General features: G+C 39.3%; 1 protein-coding gene and 1 long non-coding RNA gene across 3 annotated transcripts; both read left to right on the top strand.

Annotated features, from left to right (window-relative positions):
• CHMP2B (charged multivesicular body protein 2B) lies at nucleotides 1-26,967 on the top strand. Of its 2 annotated transcripts, XM_070597793.1 has the most exons (7): nucleotides 1-952; nucleotides 8,954-9,180; nucleotides 13,851-13,942; nucleotides 18,664-18,858; nucleotides 22,325-22,427; nucleotides 24,967-25,073; nucleotides 25,265-26,967. In XM_070597793.1, exons 4-7 carry the CDS (start codon nucleotides 18,682-18,684, stop codon nucleotides 25,373-25,375), a joined length of 498 nt encoding a protein of 165 aa, XP_070453894.1. In that variant the 5' UTR covers nucleotides 1-952; nucleotides 8,954-9,180; nucleotides 13,851-13,942; nucleotides 18,664-18,681; the 3' UTR covers nucleotides 25,376-26,967. The 2 variants fall into 2 exon arrangements, with proteins under 2 accessions (XP_070453894.1, XP_008505776.1); XM_008507554.2 differs by lacking the exon at nucleotides 8,954-9,180 and having other exon boundaries at nucleotides 356-952.
• Nucleotides 6,878-9,110, top strand: LOC139079940 (uncharacterized). The gene is made up of 3 exons (XR_011533990.1): nucleotides 6,878-7,006; nucleotides 7,988-8,055; nucleotides 9,008-9,110. It is a non-coding gene; the product is annotated as an uncharacterized lncRNA (long non-coding RNA).
• Nucleotides 26,968-27,697: the final 730 nt, after the last annotated feature.

Raw genomic sequence — 27,697 nt, 5'->3', positions numbered from 1 at the left:
GGGTCACAGTATAGCCATCCATTTTTCTTGAGCCATTACAAGAAACTGAGATTTTAAAGAAATAGATTTGGAGACACTTAAACCGGCATACAAATCTGCGTGGATTTTTTTTCACGTTTCCTGCCAAGAAGAATAAATAGTGCTGCATTAAAGAAGTTTCTCCCCTTCCTCCTCCGCCATCCCCGAGCCCAGAAGCCCATCCCGAGGCCCGCGGCGGTGGTCGCAGCCCGGCCCGGCAGCGCGGCGGGGCGCCGGGGAGGTGGCGGAACCAGACAAGCGGGAGGGGCGTGACCTCCGGGACAGCCCCGGGGCTGGACCCCAGTAGGAAAGGCCTGGAGGAGGGGGCGTGACCTCCGGGGCAGCCCCGGGGCTGGACCCCAGCAGGACCCGCCTGCACCTAGGGAAGTACCGACACTGACAGCAACCAGGTGGTCGCATGAATCAACTGGTTCCGGGACCCACGCTCGTCCTAGGACTCCGGGGACCCCTCCTGCCAGCCTCCCCTGGGCAAGGAGGAAAGCGTTACACGCGGCTCGGGTCTGTCACAGTCAGCACGTAGCCCGCCCCAGAAGACCCCGCCCGGGGGACGTCCCCGCAGCGCGACCCCGGCCGAGCGCGGGCGGCCACGCCGGCTTCAGGCGCTGCACTGCGCAGGCGCGCGCACGGTGCGCAGGCGCCGCCCAGAAGTGACTTCTCCAAAAAGTGTCTTAGTTGGCGGTCACCTGAGCTCCGGGCGCCCGGCTCCCGTAGGCTGCGCGGCCGCCGCCTCCGCGGGTCTTGCGCGGGGCCTCGCCCTACTCTCGCGCCCGTCGCTGCCTCGCCCCCGGCCCTCCAAGGGCGCGTTCTCCCCTCTGTCCTTTGCGGGCGGGCCGGGCCGAGCCGGGCCGAGCCGGGCCGAGCCGCCGGTGCCGTCCGACCATGGCGTCCCTTTTCAAGAAGAAAACCGTGGACGGTGAGTGCCAGGCCGCGCCAGGGCCAGTCCGCGCCTCCCCGGTGTCCTCGGGGCTTCGGCCGCGACCCTGCCGCGGGCCCGGGGGCGGGGCTGGAGCGCTGGCCCCACAGGTGACCGCCCTCGCGCGTCGCTTCCCCTCTTCCGCCGCTGCCGACGCGCCCGCCCCGCCGCCTCACCTGCGCGCCCAGGCCTCCCGCCCGAGCCCCCGCGCCCCTTCTTTCCTGAGCGAGATCTGGGGCATTTCCAGGAGGCAGGATGCTGCTGCCCCTGCGCGTCGCTGGGCTTGGGACTTGGGTGAACTCCCTGTTGGTTTCGTGGGCCGGGTCTGCTGCCCCTTCGGTTCGGAGCTGCCCTGCTTCCAGGCGTCCGAGCCCTAACCTGGGTGGAGGTGGGGAGGGTCTCGGTGAGCCTGGGTCTGCGTGCGTCCTGCCCTCGGAACACCCCGTCTATAGAGGGAGACAGATGCTTCTTGACTGGGTCCAGTAGAAAAGTAAAAGAAACCCAAGGGAGATGCCTGCGTGTAGTTTTCATGATGGATTTTCCTCCCTTATGATTATCTCCGCTGTCTGTAGTAAGAGACGTGGTGTGTTATCTGCCTAGAAGTTTACATTTTAGGATACTTGCATTATTTCAGCTGTTTAGCTCAGGGCCATCTTAAGATGAAATAAGTGAATGTACAGGAATATACAAATTGGTGTTTATAACTGTGCCTGTAATGTCTGTTTATAGAACGTCGGTTAATTAGTCTTGATATTTTCATTGACAACTACCAGGAATCGGATTCATTCAAGTTATTTAAAAATCGTGTTTCCCATGGCATGTTGAGTCTAGGTTGCTGCTGGTTCAACCAAAGAATCGCTTCTTTGTGAGGGTCTGACAGCCGCAGGAGGAGCAGTGGTGGCGAGCCGGTGGTTGGTACCACAGGGAGCTCTTCAGTCCAGACCTGGCCAACTCCTTCCTTCCTTCCTTCCTGTTGACTCTCTCAGAGCCCGCAGAATTATTTTGGGGAGGATAACAAAAACATCATCTTTACCGCTGTCCCCTTCACCTGAGCACATAATGTCGTATTACTGCTAATTTATCACACAGCCTAACACATTTTTGCTTACCCTGAGTGGGTGAAAAATTTTTCTTTTAATTTATTGATTTTATTAGCCATTTACAATACCTAGAATAACTACCGAGTTGGTTTAGGATGTGATGCAATTATGTGAAATGGGTTTTATGTGTGTTTTTTCCTGAGAATGCTGTTTAATCTTTAATGTGGCACTTTATTTTTTCAGTGTTTCAGTGCTAATATTGTGATTTTCAGTTATTGCATGGTACTCTGGGGGAAAAGAAAGGTTTATTTTTTGGTTTCAGTTTTAGATAGAAGTTACTGAACAGAAGAAAAGGGTTGCATCTTTCTTACTGTGTTATTACAAATTAAATTAAAAAATTTTTAGCGTTTAAGGCAAGCATCTAGCTTAAATTGCTTATCATCTGTCAGATATTTTCAGAGACATAATTGTCGGTTTTACACTCTCATGGCTGTACTTCCTGGCGCTTTTGGCAATCTAGTGACTGTTGGACTTGAGGTATAGAGCAAAATAAGAAAAAAAGACAATGAGGATGTGCAGGCAGGGCGTTTAACCGTATGCTCATTTGCAGTTGGGTTAATTCATCCAAGAAATTACCTTTTTTTTTTTTTGCTATATAGACTTATTTGTGAAAAAAAAGTTTTAAGGACTTTTGCTAGGAACTGTGCTACTAATTTAAAGATCTGGGTATGAAATTTCTGAATGTAAATTTGGCTACCATGTACATTTATTATAACCACCCAACTGGGTACCTGATGTTTTCTGAAATTGTCATGTCAATTCAAATCACTTAATGACATCTGTTACAGATCTATACTTTCATTAGTTTGACATAGAGCTTTACTGATGTTTTTACTCTGTTTTATTAAAAAGAAGGTGTTTTGTTTAAAAGGTGACAGCATTCTTCTTAGCAGTAATGAGGCTATATATTATGCAGTGTAATGTATTTTTATGCATTTCTGACAGATCCTTGGACTGGTTGATTATTGATCATAAGATCTTTTACTGTATGCTGTCTTTTTATCTGTTTCAGCAGTAATGAAATTCTGATATATAAGGGAAGTATGTAACTGCTTACAGATCTGGAGAATAATTGAATCTTTTTGTCTCTTTGGATTGGCTGGAAGAGTTGCATACTCTATCATTAAAGACTACGGCACATGTAAATTAAAAAGGGAGACAACATTACAGCACTGATTACTATTCAGAGTTATGTTTAATTCATTTTTGACACAAAGATGAACAAGTCTCTGCAGTGTATACTTTGTTACAGAAAATTAATGAGAACTGTACCTCAATGCCATAGAAGAGAAAGATTCTTTTGAATTTGAAATTGCAGTTGAGTACTTGGTTTTCTTTTTACTGATTTAGAAGATGTATACATATATATAGGGTAATGTGTTCATCCGCAGTGTTTTTTCCCCTAAGTTCACTAATGGTGACCTATTTATTGAAGCTAGTTATGAACTTTTGTAAATCAGGATGCCATGAGGACTTGTCATAAATGCACAACTAAATATGCCTCTTAAAAAGTGAAATTCTTTAAGCACTGTATAATTTTTTTCTGTTATCCTTAGCATAGGTATATTTGAGGTCCTACTCTAAGCCAGCCCTGTGTTAGCATTTTGTATGCAGTATCTTGTTTCATTCTCCCAAACCTGTGAGGTTAGTACTCTTATTACATGCACTTTACAGATGAGGAAATTGAGAGGCAGTAACTTGCCCAAGATCACACAGCCACTAAGTGGCAGAGCCAGGACCTCCTCCCTTTGGGTATTATCATTGTTCTTTTTTTCGTATTAGAGAGCCTATGCATTGGTTCAGTTTTGCTGTTCTCGCTAAGCACGTGAGATTCTCAACTTTCGGTGGGTACCGTGTAATGTTAACCTTTTGTCTGTGAACCAGACTCTTCTCTGACTTAGTGGTAGAACTTCACTTTCTCCTGGTGGCAGAACTGGAAACAATCCTCCTTTTCCTGACTCTCCCTTGACTCAGCACTTCTTAGGAAATATTGTCTAGTCTCTTTTTGCTCTTCTTCTAAACCTCTTGAAGGAGTGGTGCTGTCTCGTGTCTCCACTTCTTTGCTTCTCGGATGCACCCATTCTGTAGCACTTGGCTTTACATCTCATGTGATGAGGTCTTGCTGAGATCATCAGTGACTTCTAGATTGTCAAATCCAATGGCCGTTTTTTAGTGATCATCTCTGGGACCTATGTGTTTGCATTTGATCCTGGTAATAATTTCTTCCTTGGAACTCTCTTTTAGCTTCCCTGATATAACACTCTTAATTTTCCTCAAGTTCCTCTGACCACTCTTTTTCTTTCTCCTTTCAGGTTATTCTCTTCTTTTTTCCTTACTCCCACTCTCCCTCCCTCCCTTTCTCCCTTTGTCTCTTCCTTTGTTTTTTGTCTTTTTTTTTAACCTACCCTTTAAATGTTAGTGTTCTTCTTGGTTCCATCTTGGGCCACCACTATTCTAACTGTACATTCTCTCCTTGCATGATCTTATCCAAATTCTCATTATTTTAGTTATAACCTGAGTGCTGATGGATCCCACATTTGTATCTCCAGATATATTTGTTTGAGTTTCAGACCAGTGTACTCAATAGTTTGCCGAATGCCTCTACGTAAATGTCCCAAGGTACCTCACATTAAAGAGATCCCAAACAGAATTCATCAGCATTTCCTCTGAGTGAGTTCCTTTCCTGAGTTCTCCTCGTCCAGGGTTGGCAGTTCTTGCTTTTGCCCTCTACCTTCAATTCAGTACCAAGTCCTGCTCCTTTTGTCTCTTAAGTATTTGACACATGTGACCTTCCTCTGCTTGCCTTCAAGTCCTTGCTCTAGTTCAGATCCCATTTGTCTTGTGCTTTACTACATCGCTTTTCTGCTTTTCTTTCGTTCATCTACATGGTCGCCTGTGTGATTGATAGACCTGAAACCCAAGTCTTACTATGCTGCTCTTCAGTGTAAACCCCTTTATTGAATCTCTAGTACCAATAGGATCAGGTTGGGGCTCTTTAATAAGGCACATATGGCCCTCCTGGGTCTGGGCCTCGTCCTTCTTTCTGGCCGTGTCTCTGGACATTTTACTGTGCAGCAGCACTGTTCTCATATTCATTCGTATTTACCATACTCTTTCTCACTGTAATGTGTTTTTGCTCATGATGCCCTTATGCATAGAATTCTCTTTTTCTCTTCCTCTGGCTAACCTGAACGATCTCAGTTTTTTTACCTCTCTAGGATTCTTCTTTGATGCCACCTCAAACTATGTTAAATACCTCACTCCTTGTGTTTGTTTTTTTTTATTATCTGCTTCCTAAATTGCATTCACTGGAACAACTTCCAAAGGTGGATTATGCTTATTCTAAGTTTTTCCGGTATTCCATGTTTGTAAGTTGCAGAGTCTTCATCATACACGGAAATATCTTTGCAGTACTTTATAATTTAGAGACTAAATTCCAAAATAATAGTATTTACTAACCCAAAGTAGTGTTTCCAGTATTTAGAGCTTACTGCAGTCTACATATTATCACCACCCACCTTGAATCTTAGTACAAGTTTAGAGATAACTTGAGGAATGCTGCTGACCGAAGAGGAACAAAGCTTCTTGAGTTTTGCTTCATTGGTGTAGTATCCATGTATGCTTAATTGTCCAGAGTTCAGAATCTGTGAGGTTTTGACTAAATTGGGTTAAATCTCCTGTTGAGAGGTAAGTTGTGATGCTACATTTCCATTATCTTAAGAGGGATTAAAATCCACCATCTATATAAAGCAAATCCCCTCCAGAAACATTTTTGCTTTTTTCTGAATAAAGTACAACATTCTCCTGGTGCTGCCTACAGTACCCGGATCTTTCCTAGGATGCCGTGTGTTCTCTTAGTGCTTAGGATTCTGAATAGTTACAAACTCAAATGTTATTTTCTTTTTGGCCCCTTCATTCTTGGCACACCAAAGAAAAATCATTGAATGTGGGGTTCAGGAGCTCATTGCTCTCTTCTGAGTGTTTTTCGGAGCAAAGGTTCTCTATACTTTTAGGACAGATATCTCTGTAGGAAAATTTCTTCCCCCTGCATTTCTCCATCCCTAGCATGACACCAGAGATTGGTATTTCCTTTCATGCTGCCATTTCCTACTTTCCTGTCTGTGTGTCTGTGAGTCTGTCCTTCAGAGGAGCTTTCCCTCTCACTCCCTTGCTTATCTAAGCTGTGAAAGTCTTGACGGTTTTCTGAACTGAAGGTGTTACTGATGGTGGCACCAAAGCGTGTATCTTTGAGGAACAAGTAAGAACCAAGAATCTGCTGACAGGTGGCCCATCCCCAAACTTTCCTTCAGCTCTTGAAAACACTGATACTTTAATAATAATGAATTCATTTCAATGAATTCCTGAGGGCTTGAGTGATTTTTTGAGGCTGTACTGGTAGGGATAAAAAAGCATTCCTTTTTACTTCCTTTTGTGCTACCATAGGGCTCCTGTTTGCTCTTTAGTATGCTGCCTGTTCCTTCCAGGCAAATCCTGGTGAGGGTTTCGGCTTCATCCTAGTTCTTGCCTTGGTCCTTGGCTGCCTGACCCACATGTTGAGTAAAAATGTCAGCGTGATCCTTCACTCCCCTTTCTCTTTCACTTTCTGTTCTTTCTTGTTTGTTTTTGTTTTAATGTTTTCCTTACCATGTATCAAAACTGGTTAATCAAGCTGATCCTGTCCCTCCCTGATTTCTGATAGACCATTTCCAAAGCCTGAGAAACAGATGTGCTTTACTCAGCAAATTCTCATTCCTCCTTGTTGTCGTTTGCCTTCTGACCCTGAGTAAATTTGGTTCCCAGAGCCAGCATTTTCTAGGTATTCACCTTTAATGTTTCCTTCTTACCCCTTAACCTTTGAGTTTGTAGCATTTTACACAGTTTTTTCTCCTGATCTACCCAAGAAGATGACGCCTCCCCACACAGCTGTGACCTCTTTCTGCTTTATTCTTCCTGGGTGAGCTCCACCCCCCTGCTTTAGCCGAACCCACAGGCGGAGCTCTTCTCTTCACAGTCATGATTAGGCTTTATCTAATACCGGTTCTTATCCCACTCGACCAGTGCCTTATTTATTTTTTTGAGGAAGATTAGCCCTGAGCTAACATCTGCTGCCAATCCTCCTCTTTTCGCTGAGGAAGACTGGCCCTGAGCTAAGATCGTGCCCGTCTTCCTCTACTTTTTGTGTGGGATGCCTGCCACAGCATGGCTTGCCACGCGGTGCCATGTCCACACCTGGGATCCAAACCGGTGAACCCCAGGCCGCCGAAGTGGAACATGTGCACTTAACCGCTGCACCACTGGGCCACTCCCTGTCTGTATCTTCTTAAGTCCCAAATTTAAATCTGTGATCGGGGGCTGGTCCCGTGGCCAAGTCGCTAAGTTCGTGCGCTCCGCTGCAGGCGGCCCGCTGTTTCGTTGGTTCGAATCCTGGGCGCGCACATGGCACTGCTTGTCAAGCCACACTGAAGCTGCATCCCACATGCCATAACTAGAGGGACCCACAACGAAGAATACAAAACTATGTGCCTGGGGCCTTTGGGGAGAAAAAGGAAAAAAATAAAATCTTTAAAAAAAATAAAAAATGAATAAATAAATCTGTGATCGGATCACTGTTATGCACGCAGGTGTGATTTTGTTCAGTAAGAAGAGCCTAAGAGGCTTGAGACAGGCTTTTAATGCCCAGGGGGGAGCAGGCCTTCTCTTCTCTCAAATGTTGTGCTGGGTATGGGTGAGGAGAGGTGGGTGGGGCAGCCTCCAGACCCTTTTACCTCACTGGAGGGTAACAGAGAGAGCATGCTGTAGGCACATCAAAGTACCTTTGACATTTTCACAGTTCGAAAGTTTCTGTTACCACCTATTAGGAAGTGCTTCACAATGACCCCAGAAGGTAGATGAAATGCTGGAGTATAAAAGTTCAGGGCATGCCTTTTTTGCCTAGAGAATGAAGCAGAGGGTGGAAGGGAAACAGAAGATGGACAGGAGCCAAGTGCTCCACCTCTCGTAAATGTGAGCAATACCCTGTACATATTTCTGTCATTGTCTTAATTCAGAATAATAAACAGGGGAAAGCAGAAAATTACAAGGGAAATATCTGATTATTTTAAGGCTCCGTTTTTCCATTGTAGAAAGATATTTATCAGTTCAGATTTTACTGTTAAATTATCAACCATCTTTTTTTATAACCAATAGATTTTATTATACTTTTAAAGAAGTGTGTTAATTATGCCCATAAGTATATCCTTTTACATTTCAGTGTATATGTTTGTACTCCTATAGATCACTGCTAAATGTACTATATTGGGATAGTTGTTGGCATAAAGTAAGCTGGAAATACCAAATAGATAAATAAAATACATGTATTCCTTGCTCTTAAAGAGTTTATAATCTTGGGAAGAAATCAGACCTACTAAGAAATAAATATAATGGAAAATAAACTTGGTCTTAAAAACATTAAAAGTCTCTCAGAACCATTCTCATGTTATTTGTTCTGAATTACCTGGAAGACCAAATCATTAAATGTGGGTTTAGTATGGGAATTGTTTAAAAAAAAATTGAAGAGTAATTTGTTTGTTTTATGGGATATGCCTATCATCTCATATGAAAAAATATTTTACTATCTTTTCCTACTTAGCATAATATGTTTTAAAGTGTTATGACTGTGTTTTAGTATGTAACAATAGATACTCTCAGTTTATAGCTTAGAACTGTTTAAATATTAATAGGTCTATTAACAATTATGAGGCTGTGGAATATGCAGTAGTTAATTTTCTTTATTTTTCCTTCTCTAATATACAGTGACATGGTACATATAGTTACATGAAATTAAGAAAAGTGAAATAAAACTATTTTGATTAAATTTTGTTTTGTTAAAATTTCATGTCCTACTACTTGTTTTTCAACAAAGACCACTGTATCTGCTTTCTGCTCTGATTCTCCGGTACCACCTGGATGTCTCCAGCAATTCCGTCGTCCTAACGCTAACTGTGTGGAGTTAGCGCAGACCTTGCAGGTGAAGGGCCCAGTGCCACAGGACTGTCCTCACTTCAGATGCCAGTCACCAGTCCCAGGTTGTCACCAGGACTTCTAACAGACAAGCTGTACATTCTGGGGTCCCCACAACTTCCTCCTCAGGTTTGATAATTTGTCGAACAACTCTTAGAACTCAGGAAAATGCCTTACTTACTATTGCCAGTTTATTTTTAGGATACAGCTCAGGAAGAGCCAAATGAAAGCAAGGTATTGGGGTGCGTGGCACAGAGCTCCCTGGCCCGCTCTGGGAACACCGCCTTCCCAGCCTCTGGGTGGCCACCCGCCTGGCAGCTCTCCTGATCTCTTTGTCAAGAGCTGTTATCACCCAGTCTCCAGCCCCCCTACCCTCCTCTGAGGTCCAGGGATGAAGCTGAAAGTTCCCACCTTCTAGTCATTTGGTCTCGCTCCCTCTAAGTGTTTGGTCCTTCTGGGAACCAGCCCCATCCTGAAGCCATCTAGAGGTTCCCCTCCCTGAATCAAAAGACACTTCTGCCACTCAGGAAATTCCAAGGCTTTTAGGAGCTCTGTGCCGGGGACTCAGGACAAAGACCCAGTACGTATTTTTCATTGTGCCACCTTAGTAATGAAAGATGTGCGTTGATAGAATCCAGATCCTGTGAGCCAAGGCCTTCAGCGGTTGCTGTGCGCCTGTGTCGGTTGTCTGGCCGCAGTTTGTCTTACCCACGCGGCAGCTTCTCCTTCAGCGGTTGCTGTGCGCCTGTGTCGGTTGTCTGGCCGCAGTTTGTCTTACCCACGCGGCGGCTTCTCCTTCAGCGGTTGCTGTGCACCTGTGTCGGTTGTCTGGCCGCAGTTTGTCTTACCCACGCGGCGGCTTCTTCTCCAGCTCGGTGCTCTTGCAGCTTTAGAGGGCCTTCATTGCTGTCTGAATACGGCTTCATCTTACGCTGGTTGAGTTAGGGTGTTTTTAGTACATAAAGGGTTTATACTCCAAAAGTTCATTTGTAATTTCTTAGTTTTAAATTTAGAACATATTTTCTATTGAAATAGTAGGTAAGTGGTGAATGTTTTCACACCAATCCATTGGCTTTGGCAAGACACGAAACTTAGTCCAAAAGAAAAAAATTGGAAGTGTTTGAGGATAGATGATGAAGAGGGTGATGATTGCTTTGAAAGGTAGGGTAATGAAAGCTCTGCTGTTTGTTTAGTCCGTCTGTAGATGTCAGGAAAGATACCATGTGTTGTGGACTGAATTGAGTTCCCCCCAAATTCATGTGTTAAAGCCCTGCCCCCCAATGTGGCTGTAATTGGAGATAGGGTCTTTAAAGAGGTGGTTGAGGTTAAATGAGGTCATGAGAGCGTGGCCCTAATCCGGTAGGACTGGTGTCCTTGTAAGAAGAAGAGACACCAGGGATGTGCACACAGAGAGCAAAGGCCATGTGAGGACACAGCAAGAAGGTGGCGGTCTGCAAGGCAGTGAGGGAGACCCGGGAGAAGTCAACCCTGCCAACACCTAAGTCTTGGAGTTCTAGGCTCCACAACTGTGAGAACAGACATTTCTGTGGTTTAAGCCCCAGTCTGTGGTATTTGTTATGGCAGCCCTGGCAGACTAATAGGATCCCAATCAGTGCCCCAGGGAACATTAGTATCTAGAAAATGTTAATGGAGATTTCTTAAAAGGGATCCTTGGGAAATAATCCATGATATAGTCTCCCCTTAAGGGTTGACAGTGCATATTCATATATTAAATGTTCTTAGAAGCCTTGAAGCAAAGAAATGTTTAATTTTTTCAGCTTCTGCATTTCCCAAATATATTTGTCTATGGAACATCTCCTTCCCCTTTTTTCTTGTTTGCCTGAAAAGCTTTAGAGCATAATGTAATAGTTAAAATCAGAGGCCTTGGAATCAGCCCACCTAGATATGAATCCTAGCACTATTTTCCTCTTGGGCAGATTACCTCGCCAAATATCAGTTCCTTCCTCTGAAAAAAATGAGATAATATTATTTACCTTTTGGAGTTGTTGTATAACACTTAGTATAGTGCCTGTTTCTCAGTATAATTAGTTATTTTTATTCTGAGTAAATTTACATTATACACAGAAATGTATAAAGTTGTGGTGCTCTATCACTAGACGGGTAATGGATACTGGCTTTGTTGTTTTAATGGAGGTGAAATTTCACATAACATTAACCATTTTAAAGTGAACAGTTCTGTGGCGTTACTACATTCACAACGGTGTATAACCAACATGTCTAGATCCAAACATTTTCATCACCTCAAAGTAAAACCCTGTACCCATTAAGCAGCGACTCACCATTCCCTCCCCCCCCTCCACCCCTGGCAACTACCAGTCTGCTTTCTGTCTTAACGGATTTACCTATTCTGGATATTTCATATGAATGTAATCATAAAATGTGACCGTGTGTCTGGCTTCTTTCACTTAGCATAATACTTTTGAGGTTTATCTATGTTGTAGTATGTCTCAGTATTTCATTTCTTTCCATTATATGTATATATCACAATTTGTTTATGTTTGTTCATAGACATTTGGGTGGTTTCTACCTTTTGGCTATTGTAAATAGTGCTGCTATGAAGTTTTGTGTAGATGTATTTGTTTGAGTATGTTTTAGTCCTTTTGGGTATAGACCTAGGAGTGGAATTGCTGGGTCACATGGTAATTTTATGTTTAACTTTTTGAGGAACCACCACACTGTTATCCACAGCAACTGAAACGATTTACATTACTGCCAGCAATATACAGAGTACCAATCTCCACATTCTCATTGACACTTGTTTTCCTTTTTTGTTTTTGATTGTAGCCATTCTGGTGGATGTGAAGTGATATCTCCTTTCCCTAATGACTATGTTGAGTGTCTTTTCCATGTGTTTATCAGCCATTTATATACAGTCATGTGTGGATTAACAATGGGGCTACGTTTTGAGAAACGCGATGTTAGGCAATTTCATTAAAGTGCAAACATCATAGAGTGTATTTGCACAGATCTACATGGTATAGCCTGCTACATACCTAGACTATATGGTGCTAATCTTATGGGACCACCATTGTATGTGCAGTCTGTCATTGACCAAAATGTCGTTATGTAGCACATGACTGTATTTTCTTGGGAGAAATGTCTGTTCAAGTCCTTCACCCATTTTTTAATTGGGTTACATGTTTTTGAGTTTTAAGAGTTCTTTATATGTTCTGGATACTAGACTCTTATCATATGTATAATTTGCATATATTTTCTCCCATTCTGTAGGTGGTCTTCTTTTCACTTGATAATGTCCTTTGATGCACAGCTTTTAATTTTCACGGTCCAATTTATCTATTCTTCTCTTTAGTTGCTCTTGCTTTTAGTGTCATATCTAAGAATCTGTTGCTAAATCCCAGGTCATGCAGATTTACTTGTGTAGTCTTCTAAAAATTTAATGATTTTAGCTCTTATATTTGGGTGTTTAATCTGTTTTGAGTTAATTTTTATAATGCAATGTGAGGTAGGGGTCCAGTTTCCTTCTTTTTATGTGGATGTCCCTAGCGAAATGCTTAAGATTCAGGAGACAGAATGCTTGGATCTAAATCTGGCATTACTGCTTACTACCTTGTGACCTTGGGCAAGTTACTGAAACTTCCCGGCACTCTATTTTCTTATATGTAAAATAATTGAAAAATCCACTCCATAACATTATTATGAAAATTGTATTGTATAATATATGTAAAGCACTCATTTGTGTCAGATATAAAGCACTTGACAATGAGAGATCAGTTTTGGCAAGAATTACCATTCATGTCTGTGATTTTTTTATTTTGAGGAAGATTAGCCCTGAGCTAACATCTGCCGCCAATCCTCCTCTTTTTTGCTGAGGAAGACTGGCCCTGAGCTAACATCTGTGCCCATCTTCCTGTACTTTATATGTGGGACGCCTGCCACAGCATGGCTTGACAAGTGGTGTGTAGGTCCACACCCAGGATCTGAACCAGCAAACCCTGCAGTGCCGAAGCGGAATGTGCAAACTTAACCTCCATGTCTGTGATGTTTTGAAGAAATCATTATTTAGTGACAACTAACCCAAGTTATAGTCCATCAGACCTAGACTAATACTTTAACTCTTCAAAAGGTAGGACTGATGGATCCAAATGAATTGAGATAAACTAGATATTAGGATAGAGTGGACATTTAACAGGATATCAGGGCATTATGGAGGGTATTTACTCCTTCACAACAACCCTATTTTATGAAGAAGAAACCTGAGGTTTAGAGTGTTAAGTAACTCTTCCAAGATACCATCAGATAATGATCCAGTGGCCGAGGTGGGATTCAAACCCACATCTGCTTCACTGGGAGGTCTGCTGCTTCATTCTGCTATGATGGCTCAGTAGAGGGAAAAAAAGATGGAATGAATACATCATCTGTCTTCCTTCCCGGAATTTCACATAATACTGGAGTAAGGAGAGATGAAGAGGGGTGTGTGTGTGTGTGTGTGAGAGTGACATATATATGTACCACATAAAACATTGTATACTATCAATTCTCTAAGGGAATATTTTATTGTGATTTATATACTTTTGGCTAAACCTCAGACTATGGCATATTTGCTCTCATCTTCTGTAATTCTTTATATAATCAATATTTATAATCCAAGTTTTAATGTTTGATTAATTTTTTAGTATATTGAATTGAAAGAAAAAATGTTAACTTCTGGTAAATCTAGGGGTTTGTTTTCTGTTGAGGTTTCTGAGTCCAATATTTTAAATGATATTGAAGAAAATTTTACAATCCATACATTTAGGTTTCTTTTGTGGTTCTCTTAGATGTAATAAAGGAGCAGAATCGAGAGTTACGAGGGACACAGAGAGCTATAATCAGAGATCGAGCAGCTTTAGAGAAACAGGAAAAACAGCTGGTAAGTAGAACATTACATTTCAGTTTAACTTTTCATACAGATTTGGAAATTAATGTTGGAATAATTAACTAACTGGGAAAAAGACACATGGCAGGTGGTAAGTGATTTACTTTACTAGGACATGGCATTTAACGCTTTCTGCATTTCCTGCTTACCTTTGTTTATTATGTCATTCTGCCGACTTTATCAGGATTCTGTGTATTCTGCTGGTTATAAAATCAGATTATCCTTCAGTTTCTGGAAGTCATGAATGCCTAGAAAGAAATATTGCTCAAAGCAGAGCCACCTTCTTCTCAGTTAACAACAAAGATGAAATAGTCCTGGAAAACAAGGCTGAGTTCCAGAACATAGTGATGTTAACTCGTAGTTGGCTTACTTGATATTTTAACAGTTGTGTCTGTGATATGAATGTGCTTTTTTTTAATAGACTATCTTGCTCATCTTTAAATATTTTTATGCTCTGTTTTTAAATGTATGTTTCCTACAGTCTTTTTAAAAAAAGCGTGATTGAGGTATAATTGATATGCAATAACCTGTACATATTTAAAGTATACAGTTTGATAGACTTTGACGTACGTATAAGCTCACAAACCTAGGTGGGATAGCCTGCCGCATTACTACTTTACAGTCGAGAAACCGTTTCTGCAGTCGTGGTAATGAGCACACCCATCATCTGGAAAGGTTTCCTTATTCCCTTCGTAATCCCCCCTCCCCAGTTACGCAAACACTGGTCTGTCACTGTAGATTAGTTTACATTTTCTAGAATTTTATATAAATGGAATCTCGTAATATGAACTCTTTCTATAGGGGTACTTTCATTCATCACAATTAGAGATTAGTCAGTGTTGTTACGTGTATCAGTATTAATTCCTTTTTATTAATGAATGTTACTCCATCGTATGGATGTTCCACAATTTGTTTATTTACCAGCCATTGGACATTTGGGCTATTTCTAGGTTTTGGCTATTTTGAATAAAGTTGCTATAAACATTCAGTTGAAGTCTTTGTGTAAACATCTGTTTTCATTTCTCTTGGTTATATTCCCAGAAGTGGGATTTCTAGGTCATAGGGTGAATGTGTTTTTAACTGTATATGAAACTGCTAAACAATTTTGCCCAGTGGCTGTTAGTTTTCTTTTCTCACCAGCTATATATGAAAGTAAAGTTGTTCCGCATCCTGACCAATATTCGGAGTTGGCAGTCTTTTTCCTTTTAGCCGTTCTAGTGGGTGTGTAGTAGATTGTCATTTTAAAATTGTGTTTTCCTAATTGCTAAATCATTCAGCATCTTTTCATGTGCCTCTTTGCCACTTAGATATCTGCTTTGCCAGTGTCTATTGAAATATTTTACTCATTTTTCATCGTTATTTTCTTTTTATTTATTTCTAAGAGTTCTTTATATATTTTAGACACAAGTACTTTACTAAATGTATGTTTTGCAAATATTCTCTCCAGTTCTTGGTTTTGTCTTTTATTTTCCTGGTAGTGTCTTTGGAATAGAGTTTTACTTTGATCAAGTGTAATTTATGATTTTCTTCTATGATTAGTACTCTTAGTGTCATATCTAAGAAATCCTTACCTAACCCAAAGTCACTAATATCTTCTCTTATCTTTTCTTCTAGAAATATTATAGTTTTAGTTCTCACATTTAGGACTGTGAATCATATTGAATTATTTCACTGTATTGCCAACTGGAGATAGAGGTTCACTTTCTACATATGGAAATTCAGTTGTTCCAACATCATTTGTTGGTGACATTTTCCCCCAGCTCTTCCTTTGGACTATATGACTGTTCTTAAGCCATTACCACACTGTTTTTATTACCATAACTTTATCGTAAGTCTTAAAGTTATATGGTGCTAACCCTTCAACCTTGTACTTCCTTTTTTCAAAGTTGTTTTGGCTATTTTAGGTACTCTGCATTTCTTTATGAACTTTATAATAAACTTGTCAATTTTTACAAAAAGGATCAGATTTTGATTGTGATGACATTGACTATCTAAACCAATTTGGGAAGAATTGACATCTTAATATTAAGTCTGACAATCCATGAACACACTGTATGTCTCCATTTATTTAGATCTTTAATTTTTTCTCAGCAGTGTTTATTCTTGTAATCGTATACAGGTCCTGCACTTTTTTTTTGGTCACATTTATCCCTGACTATTGTATGTTTTGATGCTAGATGATATTTTAAAAACAAATTTGACTTCTGATAGTTTTCTTGCTGGTATATAGAAATATATTGCATTTTTGTATATTGATCTTGAATCCTGTAATCTTCTTAAACTCACTTATTCTAGTAGCCTTTTTGTAGATTCTGTTAGATTTCTACATCGACATTCATGTCATCTGTGAATAAATAAAACTTTTCATCTTTCTTTCCAATCTTGATGCCTTTTTTTTCTTTTTCTTACCTTATTTCACTGACTAGAACATCTAATGTTAAATAGAAGTGGTGATAGCAGACATCTTCATCTTTTTACTGATCTTTGGGGAAAAGATTCAGTCTTTTACTGTTAAGTATGATATTAACTGTAGCTTTTTGTAGATGCCCTTTCTCAGGTTGAGGAAGTTCCTTTTTATCTAGTTTTCTGAGAGTTTTTATCAGGAATAAATTTTGTCAAATACTTATTTTTGCATCTATTAAGATGATCATGTAGCTTTTCTTCTTTAGTCTGTTAATGTAGTAAATTACATTGATTTTCCAAAGTTGAATCAAGCTTTTGCTCCTGGGATACACTCTGTTGGTAATGATGTATTTTTTTTTAATATTTTTGTTTTAATATGCTGAAATTTTGTTAAGAATATTTGCATCTCTGTTCGTGAAAGATATTGATTTGTAGTTATCTTTTTGTGTGGGGTCTTTATTTGGTTTTAATGTCAAGTAATGCTGACCTTAAAGCATGATTTGGCAAGTGTCCCTTACTCTTTCCTTTACTGGATGGGTTTATGTATTTCTTTTCATAGGATTCATCTGTAAAGCCATTGGGAGTGAAGTTTTCTTTGTGGATAGGTTTTTAAACTACAAGTTCACTAAAAAAAATGCATGTAAAATGGATCAGGTTATCTGCCTTGTTGAGTGAGCTTTGGTGGTTAGCATCTGCCAAGTAATTTTTCCATTTCTACTAAGTTTTAAAATATAATGACCTGTTATTGTTCATAGTATTCCCTTATTCTTCTTTAAAAACCTTTAGGATATGAAATGATGCCACACTTGGCATTCTCAGTATTTTTAGTTTGTGTGTTCTATCTGTCTGTCTGTCTGGGTTTTTTCCCTCATCTGTCTGGCTGATGGTTTATCAGTTTGATCAATCTCTTGTAAAAAACCACCTTTTGATTTCATTAACTTTTTGTATTGTTTTTTCTTTCCTACTTTATAGATTTCTTGTTTGTATTATTTTCTTCCTTTTGTTTACTTTGGGTTTTATTTGCTTTTCTTTTTTCTACTTTATTTGAAGCTTATGAGATGCTCATTTTTTAAATACAAGCTTTAATGCTATAAATTTCCCTCTAAGAACTGTTTTAACTGCAGCCCACACATTTTGATATGTTACCTTTTCATTTTATTAAGTTCCAAATATTATCTGATTTCTCCTGGGAATTTTTTTTCTTTAACCCATGACTTATTTAGAACTATGTTGTTTAATTTCTGTTTAGTCGTGATTTTCCTTCCTTTACTGATTTCTAGTTTAATTTCATTGTGATTAGAGAACATGCTTTGTATAATTTCAGTCGTCTTAAATTTATTGAGCCTTGTTTTCTGATACAGAATATGGTATATTTTGGTGTGTTTTTTGGTTATTTTTTGGTATGCACTTGTAAAGAATGAGTATTCTGCTGTTAGTGATGGAGTTTTTTTATAAGTGTTGGTTAGGTCAAGTTGGTGATTATGTTTTTTGTCAATCTGTGTCATAGATTTCGTGTCTACTTGTTCTAACAATTATAGCAGTATACTTGAGAGAGGAGTTGATAGCACTCATGCTAATTGTGAATTTATCTGTTTTTCCTTTGAGTTCTCTCTGTTGTGATTCGTATGTTTTGATGCACTGTTACCAGGTGCATACACATTCAGGATTGTTTCAGCATCTTTGTGTATTGATGCCTTTATTATTATGAAATGCCCCTGTTTATTTCTGATAATATTTCTGTTCTCAAGTTTTTTAATCTGATGTTAATGTAGCCACTCCAGCTTTCCAGAGTTTAATAAGTATTTATGCAGAATATATTTTCTGTCCTTTTGCTTAGCTTCGTTTCTGGAGATAGAATAGTTTCTTGAGTTTATGTTCTTCTCCAGTCTGACTACCTGCCTTTCATTGAGGTATAAAGTGGACCTTTTCACCTAATATGATTGCCCAGATTATTAGCTTTAAATCCACCTCTGTGTTCCATTTTTATGTCCCACCAACTCTTTGTTTTTCCCTTCTTTCTACCTACTTTTGGGTCGAGTTTTTTTATTTTCTTCCGGGCTTTATGTGAGTGCTGTTTTGTAGATTTGCTTTGTATTTGTGGATAAAGTTCCTGGTTCTCTCTTTCCTGTGTACACGTGGGAGACATTGCCCTCTCCAGTTACCGTTTTTCTCTCTGACTTTATGCCACACTCTTCCTCTATCGTGATCGGGAGAAAGGATTTACTAGGTATGTTCGATCCGTTCCTCTGAAATAAGTTATTGAGGACTACCTCTCAATGATTTTATTTCCCTGTTTTTATTTCCTTTCTTAGGAATTAGAAATTAAGAAAATGGCCAAGATTGGTAATAAAGAAGCTTGCAGAGTTTTAGCCAAACAGCTTGTACATCTACGGAAACAGAAAACAAGAACTTTTGCTGTAAGTTCAAAAGTCACTTCTATGTCCACACAAACAAAAGTGATGAATTCCCAGATGAAGATGGCTGGAGCAATGTCTACTACAGCAAAAGTAAGTGGGAGCCTTGATTTCCCTGGATTTATAAGTTTATCTAAGATGTTCAAATGTCAGTGTTCAAGGTGGATTTAAAAGCACCTCCTAAATATAGGTGATACAGAATCTGTGTAATATTTAGTAAAATGAGTTATACTACTAGATAATTCAGATAACTACTTCTAGATTCTTTATTGATTTCTTTTAATATAAAATTTATTGTTTTAGGACATTTTGATTGTTCCAGGGTCACATGTAGCATCTGAATTACTTAATTTGAGCTAAAACAGTGTTTGCTTTTTTCCTTAAACTTTCAGAAGATTTTTGAGCTTCGTATTTCATTAAGCTCTAAGTTTTGATTACTTTTGAGTAATTATTTCCTTTTGATTCATTTTCATATATATATCAGAAGGACACATGAATACTGTGAGAAGAATTTATCAGTTAATTTTATTAGGAACTATGTTTCACTTAGTCTTTATATAAGAATTAAATGTTTTTACTATAGAGTTTAAAAAACTCTAAGTCTTTTGATGTTTTAATATCAAATGAGCTCCTTGATGTATATGAAGTACCATGAGCTGTAAGCAGTTTGAGACGAAGGCTCTCCTCTCGTAGTTCGTATAATTTGCTTGGGCGGGGGGTAGCTTAAGATATGTCTGAAAGGGAAGCTCCCCACACACGTGAGGCTGTGCGAGCCTTGGTGAACTGCACGGATCTTCGAGTAGAATGATCTGAGAGACTTGGCAGAAGACCTAGGTGTTAAAAATATCACTAAGTGTTAAACATAGGGAAAGAGGAGTATGAACGTGAAGAGCAAAAGGAAACAAAGCCACAGAGCAGAGAAAGTACAAGGTTTATTTTAGGAAGATGGTGTATACAGTCAGTTCTTGTTGTTTGCAGTAGTTAATGTTCTGTCAAGTTGAGAATGCTGTTAGTGAATATCGAACCATTGCTCCCAGGGGAGATGCAGGGTCGGGCTTAGGTTCCTCTGAGCCTCTGCTCACAACATTTGTCGACTGATCTGTCCTTAACTTTGTTTTATGTGCATTTCTGTTGAAAGACTCCGTATTTAATATATGCCGGTGATGTGTTAACATTGAACTCATGGTCAGCAGACTGTGACTTCTGCTGAGCAGAGCTCATCTAACAGGTGTGTTTTCTTCATGAGCGCATCACAGCCTTCTTGCACTCAGGACACTAGACAACACTTTAGTGCCATGCTCGGGGGCCGTTTTCACCAGCAAAATCACCAACAAAGGCACAAAAACATGGCACTAAATAGACCATGGGAAGGACGCTTGTTTACAGTATGGGAGCCGAGGCAAGAAGGCAGAGTGTGGCCTCGCTTGATCTCAGCTGGACATGTGTACGTGGGGTGACATGAACTCTTGGCTGCTCTGCGCCTGAGCCCGAATGAGCAGGAGCACTGCAGGAGCACTGCGGGAGCACTGCCGGAGCTGATGGAGGATGCAGATAAGCCAGGGAGTGGGCAGATTCACGGAGAGGGAGTCCAAAACAGTGAGAGCAGTTCTACTTGTTTCTTAGACCATAGGTCACGGGAAAATAGAATTTGTCCATCTTAGGTACAGTAAGAAGAGAGACATGTTATGTTCTTTAAAAAATAGAGACAGTTTCAATGTAAGTTTTATTCTGTCAGTTAGCTTAGCCTTAATGGATCTGAGTGGAAAATACATAGTTAAGGGAAAAACCTTTTGTTTTCCTTTTTTGTTTTACATATGGACAGAAATAAACCTTTATCTAATTTGGGGAAAAGATCTTGTGTTTTGATCACACACCTGGGTTAGATAACCTTTCAGTTCTGCTGAGAGAGGAGACTACTCATTTTGCAGTTTTCTGCAAGTTGTTGGCTAGGAAAAGACCTAATGTGGTCCTCCATATAGAGATAGCTGAATTGGAATTTTCACTTAAATTTCTTAGAACTGTGTTAATTCAGCAAATATTTGTTTAGATCCTAAAGGTAGGAACTATAAGTGATGGGGATGAAGTGGAAAGCAAAACCAGGCAAGGGCTTAACCTGTAGTAGATTATAGTCTATTTAAAAAGCAGCCCGTTTGAGAGGGAGTGGTCTGCTCTGATTAGGAAAGTAAGTTCTGGAGCCACACCACTTGGGTTCACATCTCACTCCACTTAGTAGCTGTGTGACCTTTGACAAGTTATTTCATGTTTCTGTGCCTTCATTCTCCATTTGTAATATAGGGAAAATGGTAGTATCTACCACATGAAGATTGGTAAGATTTAAATGTCATTTAACTTTATTATATATAAAGTGCTTAGAACAGTGTCTGACATGCAGTGAGGTTATGGAGGCACTAACTGTTCTTTTATTATCATTGTCATCATCATTGTTGTTAGCCTTATTTACAATAATAATATAAGTTGCAAGTAAAGTGATATAATTTACACCAATAAATACAAAATTTCATCTATAGTGAGTAGGACAATAATAATAGGGGTACCTGATCTAATCTGGAGTGTCAGGGACTCCGCTTCCCTAAGAAAGTGTTATATAAACTGAAATCTGAAGTGCTGATAGTGAAAGCAAATGGAGAAGAGCATTCCAGGTGAGGGCCAGCATATACAAAGGTCCTGGTACTGGAGAAAGCATGGCACATTGAAGGAAATGAAAGGGCAGTGTGGCTAGAGTGCAGTGGTGCAAAATGAGACCAGCTTGTTAAGCAGAGTTTGGTTGATGTTTGGAATCATGGGCCAATTATGGAATTTGGCTTTTAATGCTAAGGGCAATGGAAATCCACTGGAGAGAGAGGTATGTGTGAGCTCGTGGGGATTGGGGGGAGTGTAGTGTCATACTGAAAAGACTGGTTACAGCATTGCATACGGGTTATCTGAGAAAAGACTGTGTTTGCTTCATAGCTTTGAAACCCATATGTTTTATATTGTATAGTGTCTTTTACTACTGAACTTTCATAATACATATATTTATTTTATATATATAAAATGTTTTGGCCATACTAGATAGCATTAATCTCTTATAATGAAATAAGTTGTGAATATAAAATGTAAGACAATTCTTTTCGTGTTTTTGCAAGTATGTATGCTAGGGTATCCTTTTTAGTTTAGACATTAAATGTTTAATGAAAAATTTTGTAAAAATTAAATTAAAATTCCTTTTAATTTAGACAGTCTTGCCACATAATAGGCAAATGTAGTTTTTCCATGTGAATAGCAGTGGGTTTTATGTTGGCACTGTTTTTTATTGCATAATTTTTTGCCTACTATTCAGATGAGGTTTTTCACACAGGCCTTTATTGTATAGATGTTAAGCAGATGGTTTCCAAACGAGTATGTCTTTTCCTCCCAGAATACTTAGCACTCTTAGTTTGCTTATGGCAGGATGTATGTCTTTAAAAGCCCGTCTCTATTTGATATGCTCCCTTTGGACTGATGCCATAGTAAAACTCGCGTAGTCTCTAGCTAACATGAATCTTTCATATGTTTCAAGACAATGCAGGCAGTTAACAAGAAGGTGGACCCGCAAAAGACGTTACAGACAATGCAGAATTTCCAGAAGGAGAACATGAAAATGGAGATGACTGAGGAAATGAGTAAGTTTAGTAGCTTGTAATGATATTTACAACTTTCTCATCTTTGAATTAGCCAAGTTTATTTACCAGCAACCTCATATCCTCATCCGTGAAAGCACAAATGTTGAAAAAAGAAATGGTATGTCAGCCTTCTAGACAGAGAGTCTATATTGTAACTCCAGTGTGTTTTTAAACTGGCAATGTATTTAAAATTCCATTTATGTTTAATTGGAGGAAAAATGTAAAATATATTATGCTGTATTTCTCTGCCCTGTTGGCCCCAGCAGTTGTACTTTATTGAGTAGTGGACCCAAACCAGCTTGTGAGTACAATGAGTCTTGCTGGGATGGATTAGGCAGTTTCAGAGTTGTGTTGATTCTTTTGTTCTGTGGAAGATCTCTTTGTATTGAAGGTAGAGACATAGTGGAGCTCTTTCATTCTTGTTTGTTTTTCCCTCCCAAAGTTATTTAATATTTAGTTTTCTTCTTTTTGAGTATAAACTGATTGCATGCTGTGGTGGAATATGGAGAATAGAAAGGAACAAAGCATATTAAAAAAATCTGTCATCACACCACTCAGGTATAATTGCTGTTAATGTTGTATGTTTCTTTCCTCTATTTTCCCTTATCTTAAAATAGTTAGATCATATTACATGTACAATTTTGAGCCTCATGCTGCTTTTAAAAAGCATAATAGTATAACTTAAGCATGTACTCATGACCTAAAATGTTCTCTGAAGTTTGTTTTTTTTTGGTGAGGAAAATTGTCCCTGAGCTGACATCTCTTGCCAATCTTCCTCTTTCTGCTTGAGGAAGATCGTCCCTGAACTGACATCTGTTTTCTTTCCCCAGAAGTTGTGTAGGTGCCAAATGGCAGAATGAAACTCTAATCGAAGGGTCAACATTCACTTTATTTCTTCAGAGATGCTATTCCATTTTTTTGTTCTTAAGCTCTCGTCTTTTCTATATTTATTTTATACTATCAAGCTCATACAAAAAACCAAATTGTCAAATCATGCTCATACAAACCAGAGATCAAGCTTTATTAATAATGTCAAAGCTACAAGCAGTTAAGATGTACATGCAAAACAGAGAGAGGGTTGGGACATCCCAAATGACTCCCCCAAACTTTTCTTCCCTTATCAGAAACAGCTCTTTGATCCAGATTAATAGACGATGTGTCCAATGAGATTTGCTCATCCTCTCATGTGGAAGGGGGCCTTTAGGTTATGAAACACCTTAAATTTCTACCTCAGATGTAGATTTCTACATCTACCTAAGGTAACATTTTCTAGGGAGTCATGGCTCATAAATGCATAGATTGTAGGTTCGTTTGCTATGGCAGTCCTAAACCAAGGACATCCTGCTGAGAGCATCCCATAGGCTAGGACTCTTTCGCTGGCAAATATTGATCTGTTTATCAGGAGCACGATGAGTAGCGTGCTTATGAGGAGATCAGAGTGAGTTACCTGTCTTTCTTGCTTTGGGAGCATTCCCCAGCAATCAGGAGAATGATCACAGGCCACCTGCTTAATGCTTTCCCTCCCAGCCATTTTCCATCCACGCACCTTAAATAATGACCACACAGAACTTAGTCTTCCTTGTATGTGTCCCTGTTGCCTTTCACCATGTCTTTGCTCATTCTCTTCCTTCTGCCTCTGTTTGGTCAAATCCTGTGCGTCCTTCAAGGGCTACCTCACATGTTGGATGTAATCTCTTCCCTGTGAAGCTTTATAATCATTTATCTTTTCATTTACCACAATCTGTTAATTTTTTTCTTCTCTACTTAATTGTAAACTACCTAAGGTCTTCATCGTCTCCATGTATCCATCAGTTCTCTTGCTACTGTGGGCCAAGCACTTAGTTTCAAAGACAAATAAGACACAATTCCAGGCCTTCAGAAATTCCTCCCACAGCTCCAGAAATGCTGCTTTCTATCCAGAAGGCTTTCTCTACACATTTTGGGAAGAAGGAAGGACGGAGGGAGGGCTGTAGCAGTAATAATCATTGCAGGGTTAAATTGGACATCATTCTTGGGACAAGTTTAGTAAAATATTGAACCCTAGACTTTGTTAGAATGTTCTCCCTGCATCTTGAGTGTAAAGTAAGGAAGCTGCAATACAGTGCACAAAGGATAAGTTGTCTCCCAGCCGCGTCCACGGTGTTGATTCTGTACGTTCTTCCAGGCTCTGCTTTACAGCCACCAGCTCCATGGATGCAGTTTGTGGAAGCGTATTTAAAAACTTGAAGCCTGGAGCTGTGAATATCATAGAGTTCTTGTTTATTAAAGAGAGAATTTTCTAAAAATCTAGAGCTGACTTGTTTTATTATAGGATAATTTGTGTTGAAATGAAAATTATTCCAGATTTAGTGCCTCAAAAATGTGTTTGACATTGAACTTCACTGACATTTGAGTGACTTTTGTAGTTTGTTGGTTCACCTGAGTTTGCCCTTGTGTCATGTGCAAAATGTGTACACGTAGTCGGGCTGCCTGCTAAAAATGCAGATGTGACCTGAAGTCTGTTTGAGAGTAACTGCTGTGTTTCTCCCTGTGCCCCAAGTCAATGACACACTTGATGACATCTTCGATGGTTCTGATGAGGAGGAAGAAAGCCAAGATATTGTGAATCAAGTTCTCGATGAAATTGGAATTGAAATCTCTGGAAAGGTATAAACGTCTTCTTTGCTCAGTTGAAAGTAGTTTCTACCACTTTTGTCACTTTAAGTTGTCCTTTACTGTGAGGTGCGTGTTTTTATATTTTTTGAAAGGTAAAGGAAACCTCTTTGCAGCTCATCCTTTATGTCCTAGGCCAAATGTTTAATAGTGCGCATTTTTCTCTTCCCCTCTCTGTACTGTAGATGGCCAAAGCTCCGTCAGCTGCCCGAAGCCTACCGTCCGCCTCGACGTCGAAGGCCACAATCTCCGATGAAGAGATTGAACGGCAGCTCAAAGCTTTAGGAGTAGATTAGTCAAAAGAGCCACAGTATTTTGCTTACGTATAATTTAGTATAAACCAGGCACAGTGCAAATTCCTTTGACAAAACACATTTATTTTGTAAAAATGAAGACCATGAATAGACAGTTGTTTCCTAACCCATGGCTATTTTGAATCTTTTGCCAAAGAATGACAATGATCCAAAAATGAGAACAGTTTGGATGTTAATTAGAACTATTTAGGAGTGATGATGTGTAAAGGTTGACTTCTTTTCTGCATGGCATAGAGAAATTATATTCATTACTTCGTGTAGTTTATGTTCTAAATCTTTTTACAGTGAACACAAAATCTTGTTAAAGCCGCTAGGCACCAACTTAAAGAGACTTGTAAAAATATTAAAAGTGTATCATTAATTCTGTATCTGTTGCTTGTCCTTTGTAAGCGATATGTGTTATGACCATAGGTGGTTCAGCTGCCAAATTAATTTTAAATGATCTTGAGGAAGAGTGCTACTTAAACATCTGTCTTAACATGAAAACTGTCACCAGCTTTTCTTCTTTTTTTTTCCTTTGGGGGAACATTCTAGCTGGTAAGTTTATTTCCTTCCAAAATGTACTTGGCACCTGCCTTAAACAGCGCAAGCATATTGTCCACATCTTTGAATTATTTTAACTGACAGAAAAGTATTAAATTTTAAACTAAAATTGAGTGCTCTGACAAAAATTATCCAGGCTCTCTTTTGTAAAGCTTATAAGAGTAAGTTGGATATAATTAGTAAAAACACTGAATTGATAACATTTGATAGTAATAAAACAATATATTTTGGTCTTTCTTCTAAGAACTGAGGGAATTTCTCTATATGTGCTATAATTTTAATCTCCATTTAATTTTGAGCTGTGTTAATGTGCACATTGAACACTCTAAATTGAAGCCATCATTCTCAACTGAGTAACACTACCATAACAATACTTGAGACCTAAGTTTTAAAATAAAAGTTAGCATTTTTTTTGGTAAATGAAAATCAACTGTGTCAGAAATTACTGCTTAAATGTGTATTAATGTGTTAGTATTTTTTAAGGTAAAGTTGCTATGGTATTTAATGTATGTATAGAAAGTGAGAAGAAACGAAGTGGCAGATTAGTTAGAGATAGGATTTAGAGTTAGGTTAATTTTGAAAAATGATGCTGTAATATATGGGTTCTAGGACATCCCAGCATAAACACTCCAGAGGAGATCAGATAGGTGTAACCGGGTTAATTTAGGATGATGGGCATTTTGGACTAATATTGACAATGCAAATCCATTTCAGTGTAAATCCACATGTTCATGTGACAAATGGATTGGTGGGAAGGAGAAGTTAAACTATATAGTTTGTAATCCATAAACCATTTTATAATGTTCAAAGATGAGGTTCCATTACTGATACTCTTAAACACAGTTACCCTGGACATTGATGGGTCAAAACATTTTACTGGATTATGGAATGTTAACCCAGAACTTGTTTTGATTCTTGGATGTACATAATAATGCCAGCTAACTTTATTTACTTTCTTGTTTACATGTGGGGGCTTTTGGTTTTAAAAATTATTTTGTTAAAAAAATTTCAATAAAGAGTTATTGCTGTTATGCTTTTCTTTTCCTTATCTCTTTGACTCTATTTTTGACTTCTGCTAAAGTTAAAATTTTTATGCATATCTAGAAATTTTTCAAAAGAAGTATTTTTATTATTTTCTTGGAAGGGAAATTAGGTAACTCTGCTACTTACATTTTAACAAAAATTGTCCTTTAAAAATTAGTAATTTCTTGGGCCGGCCCGTGGCCTGGTGGTTAAGTTCAGCATGCTCCACTTCAGCAGCCCAGGCTCGGTTCCTGGCACGCACCTGCACCACGTGTCAGTGGCCATGCTGCGGCTGCAACCCACACAAAATAGAGGATGACTGGCACAGGTGTTCGCTCAGGACGAATCTTGCTCAGCAAAGATAAATAAATAAACTAGTAATTGGTACAGGACTGATGTTTGTGAATGGAGTAAGCCTGTGACTTGGTGGTTTCACGTGAAACTGGTCCGATAATTCTACTCCTAGAACTTCCATGGGATAAACATTTTTAAATATTTTTGAACAGATAAGTCTTAGTGATTTCTTTCATTTCAGTCGAACGTGGATGCCACAGAGGACTTTGGGACCCAGAGGAGAGAGGAGTCATTCTGATTTGGCTACATTTATAAAATGCTGTGGTAGCAGTTTTCACAATCACTATAAATTTGTAATGTTATGCTGTCCTTTGCTAAAAATAAGACTTCCTTTTGGACCGTTAAGATTAGGAAACAAGGATTCTTACACACTGAGTTTAATGA

Source organism: Equus przewalskii, chromosome 27 (genome assembly GCF_037783145.1).
Source record: "Equus przewalskii isolate Varuska chromosome 27, EquPr2, whole genome shotgun sequence".
NCBI classification, from domain to species: Eukaryota; Metazoa; Chordata; class Mammalia; order Perissodactyla; family Equidae; genus Equus; species Equus przewalskii.
The sequence above is the reverse complement of the archived record's forward strand: the minus strand, read 5'-3'. Positions and strand labels throughout refer to the sequence as shown.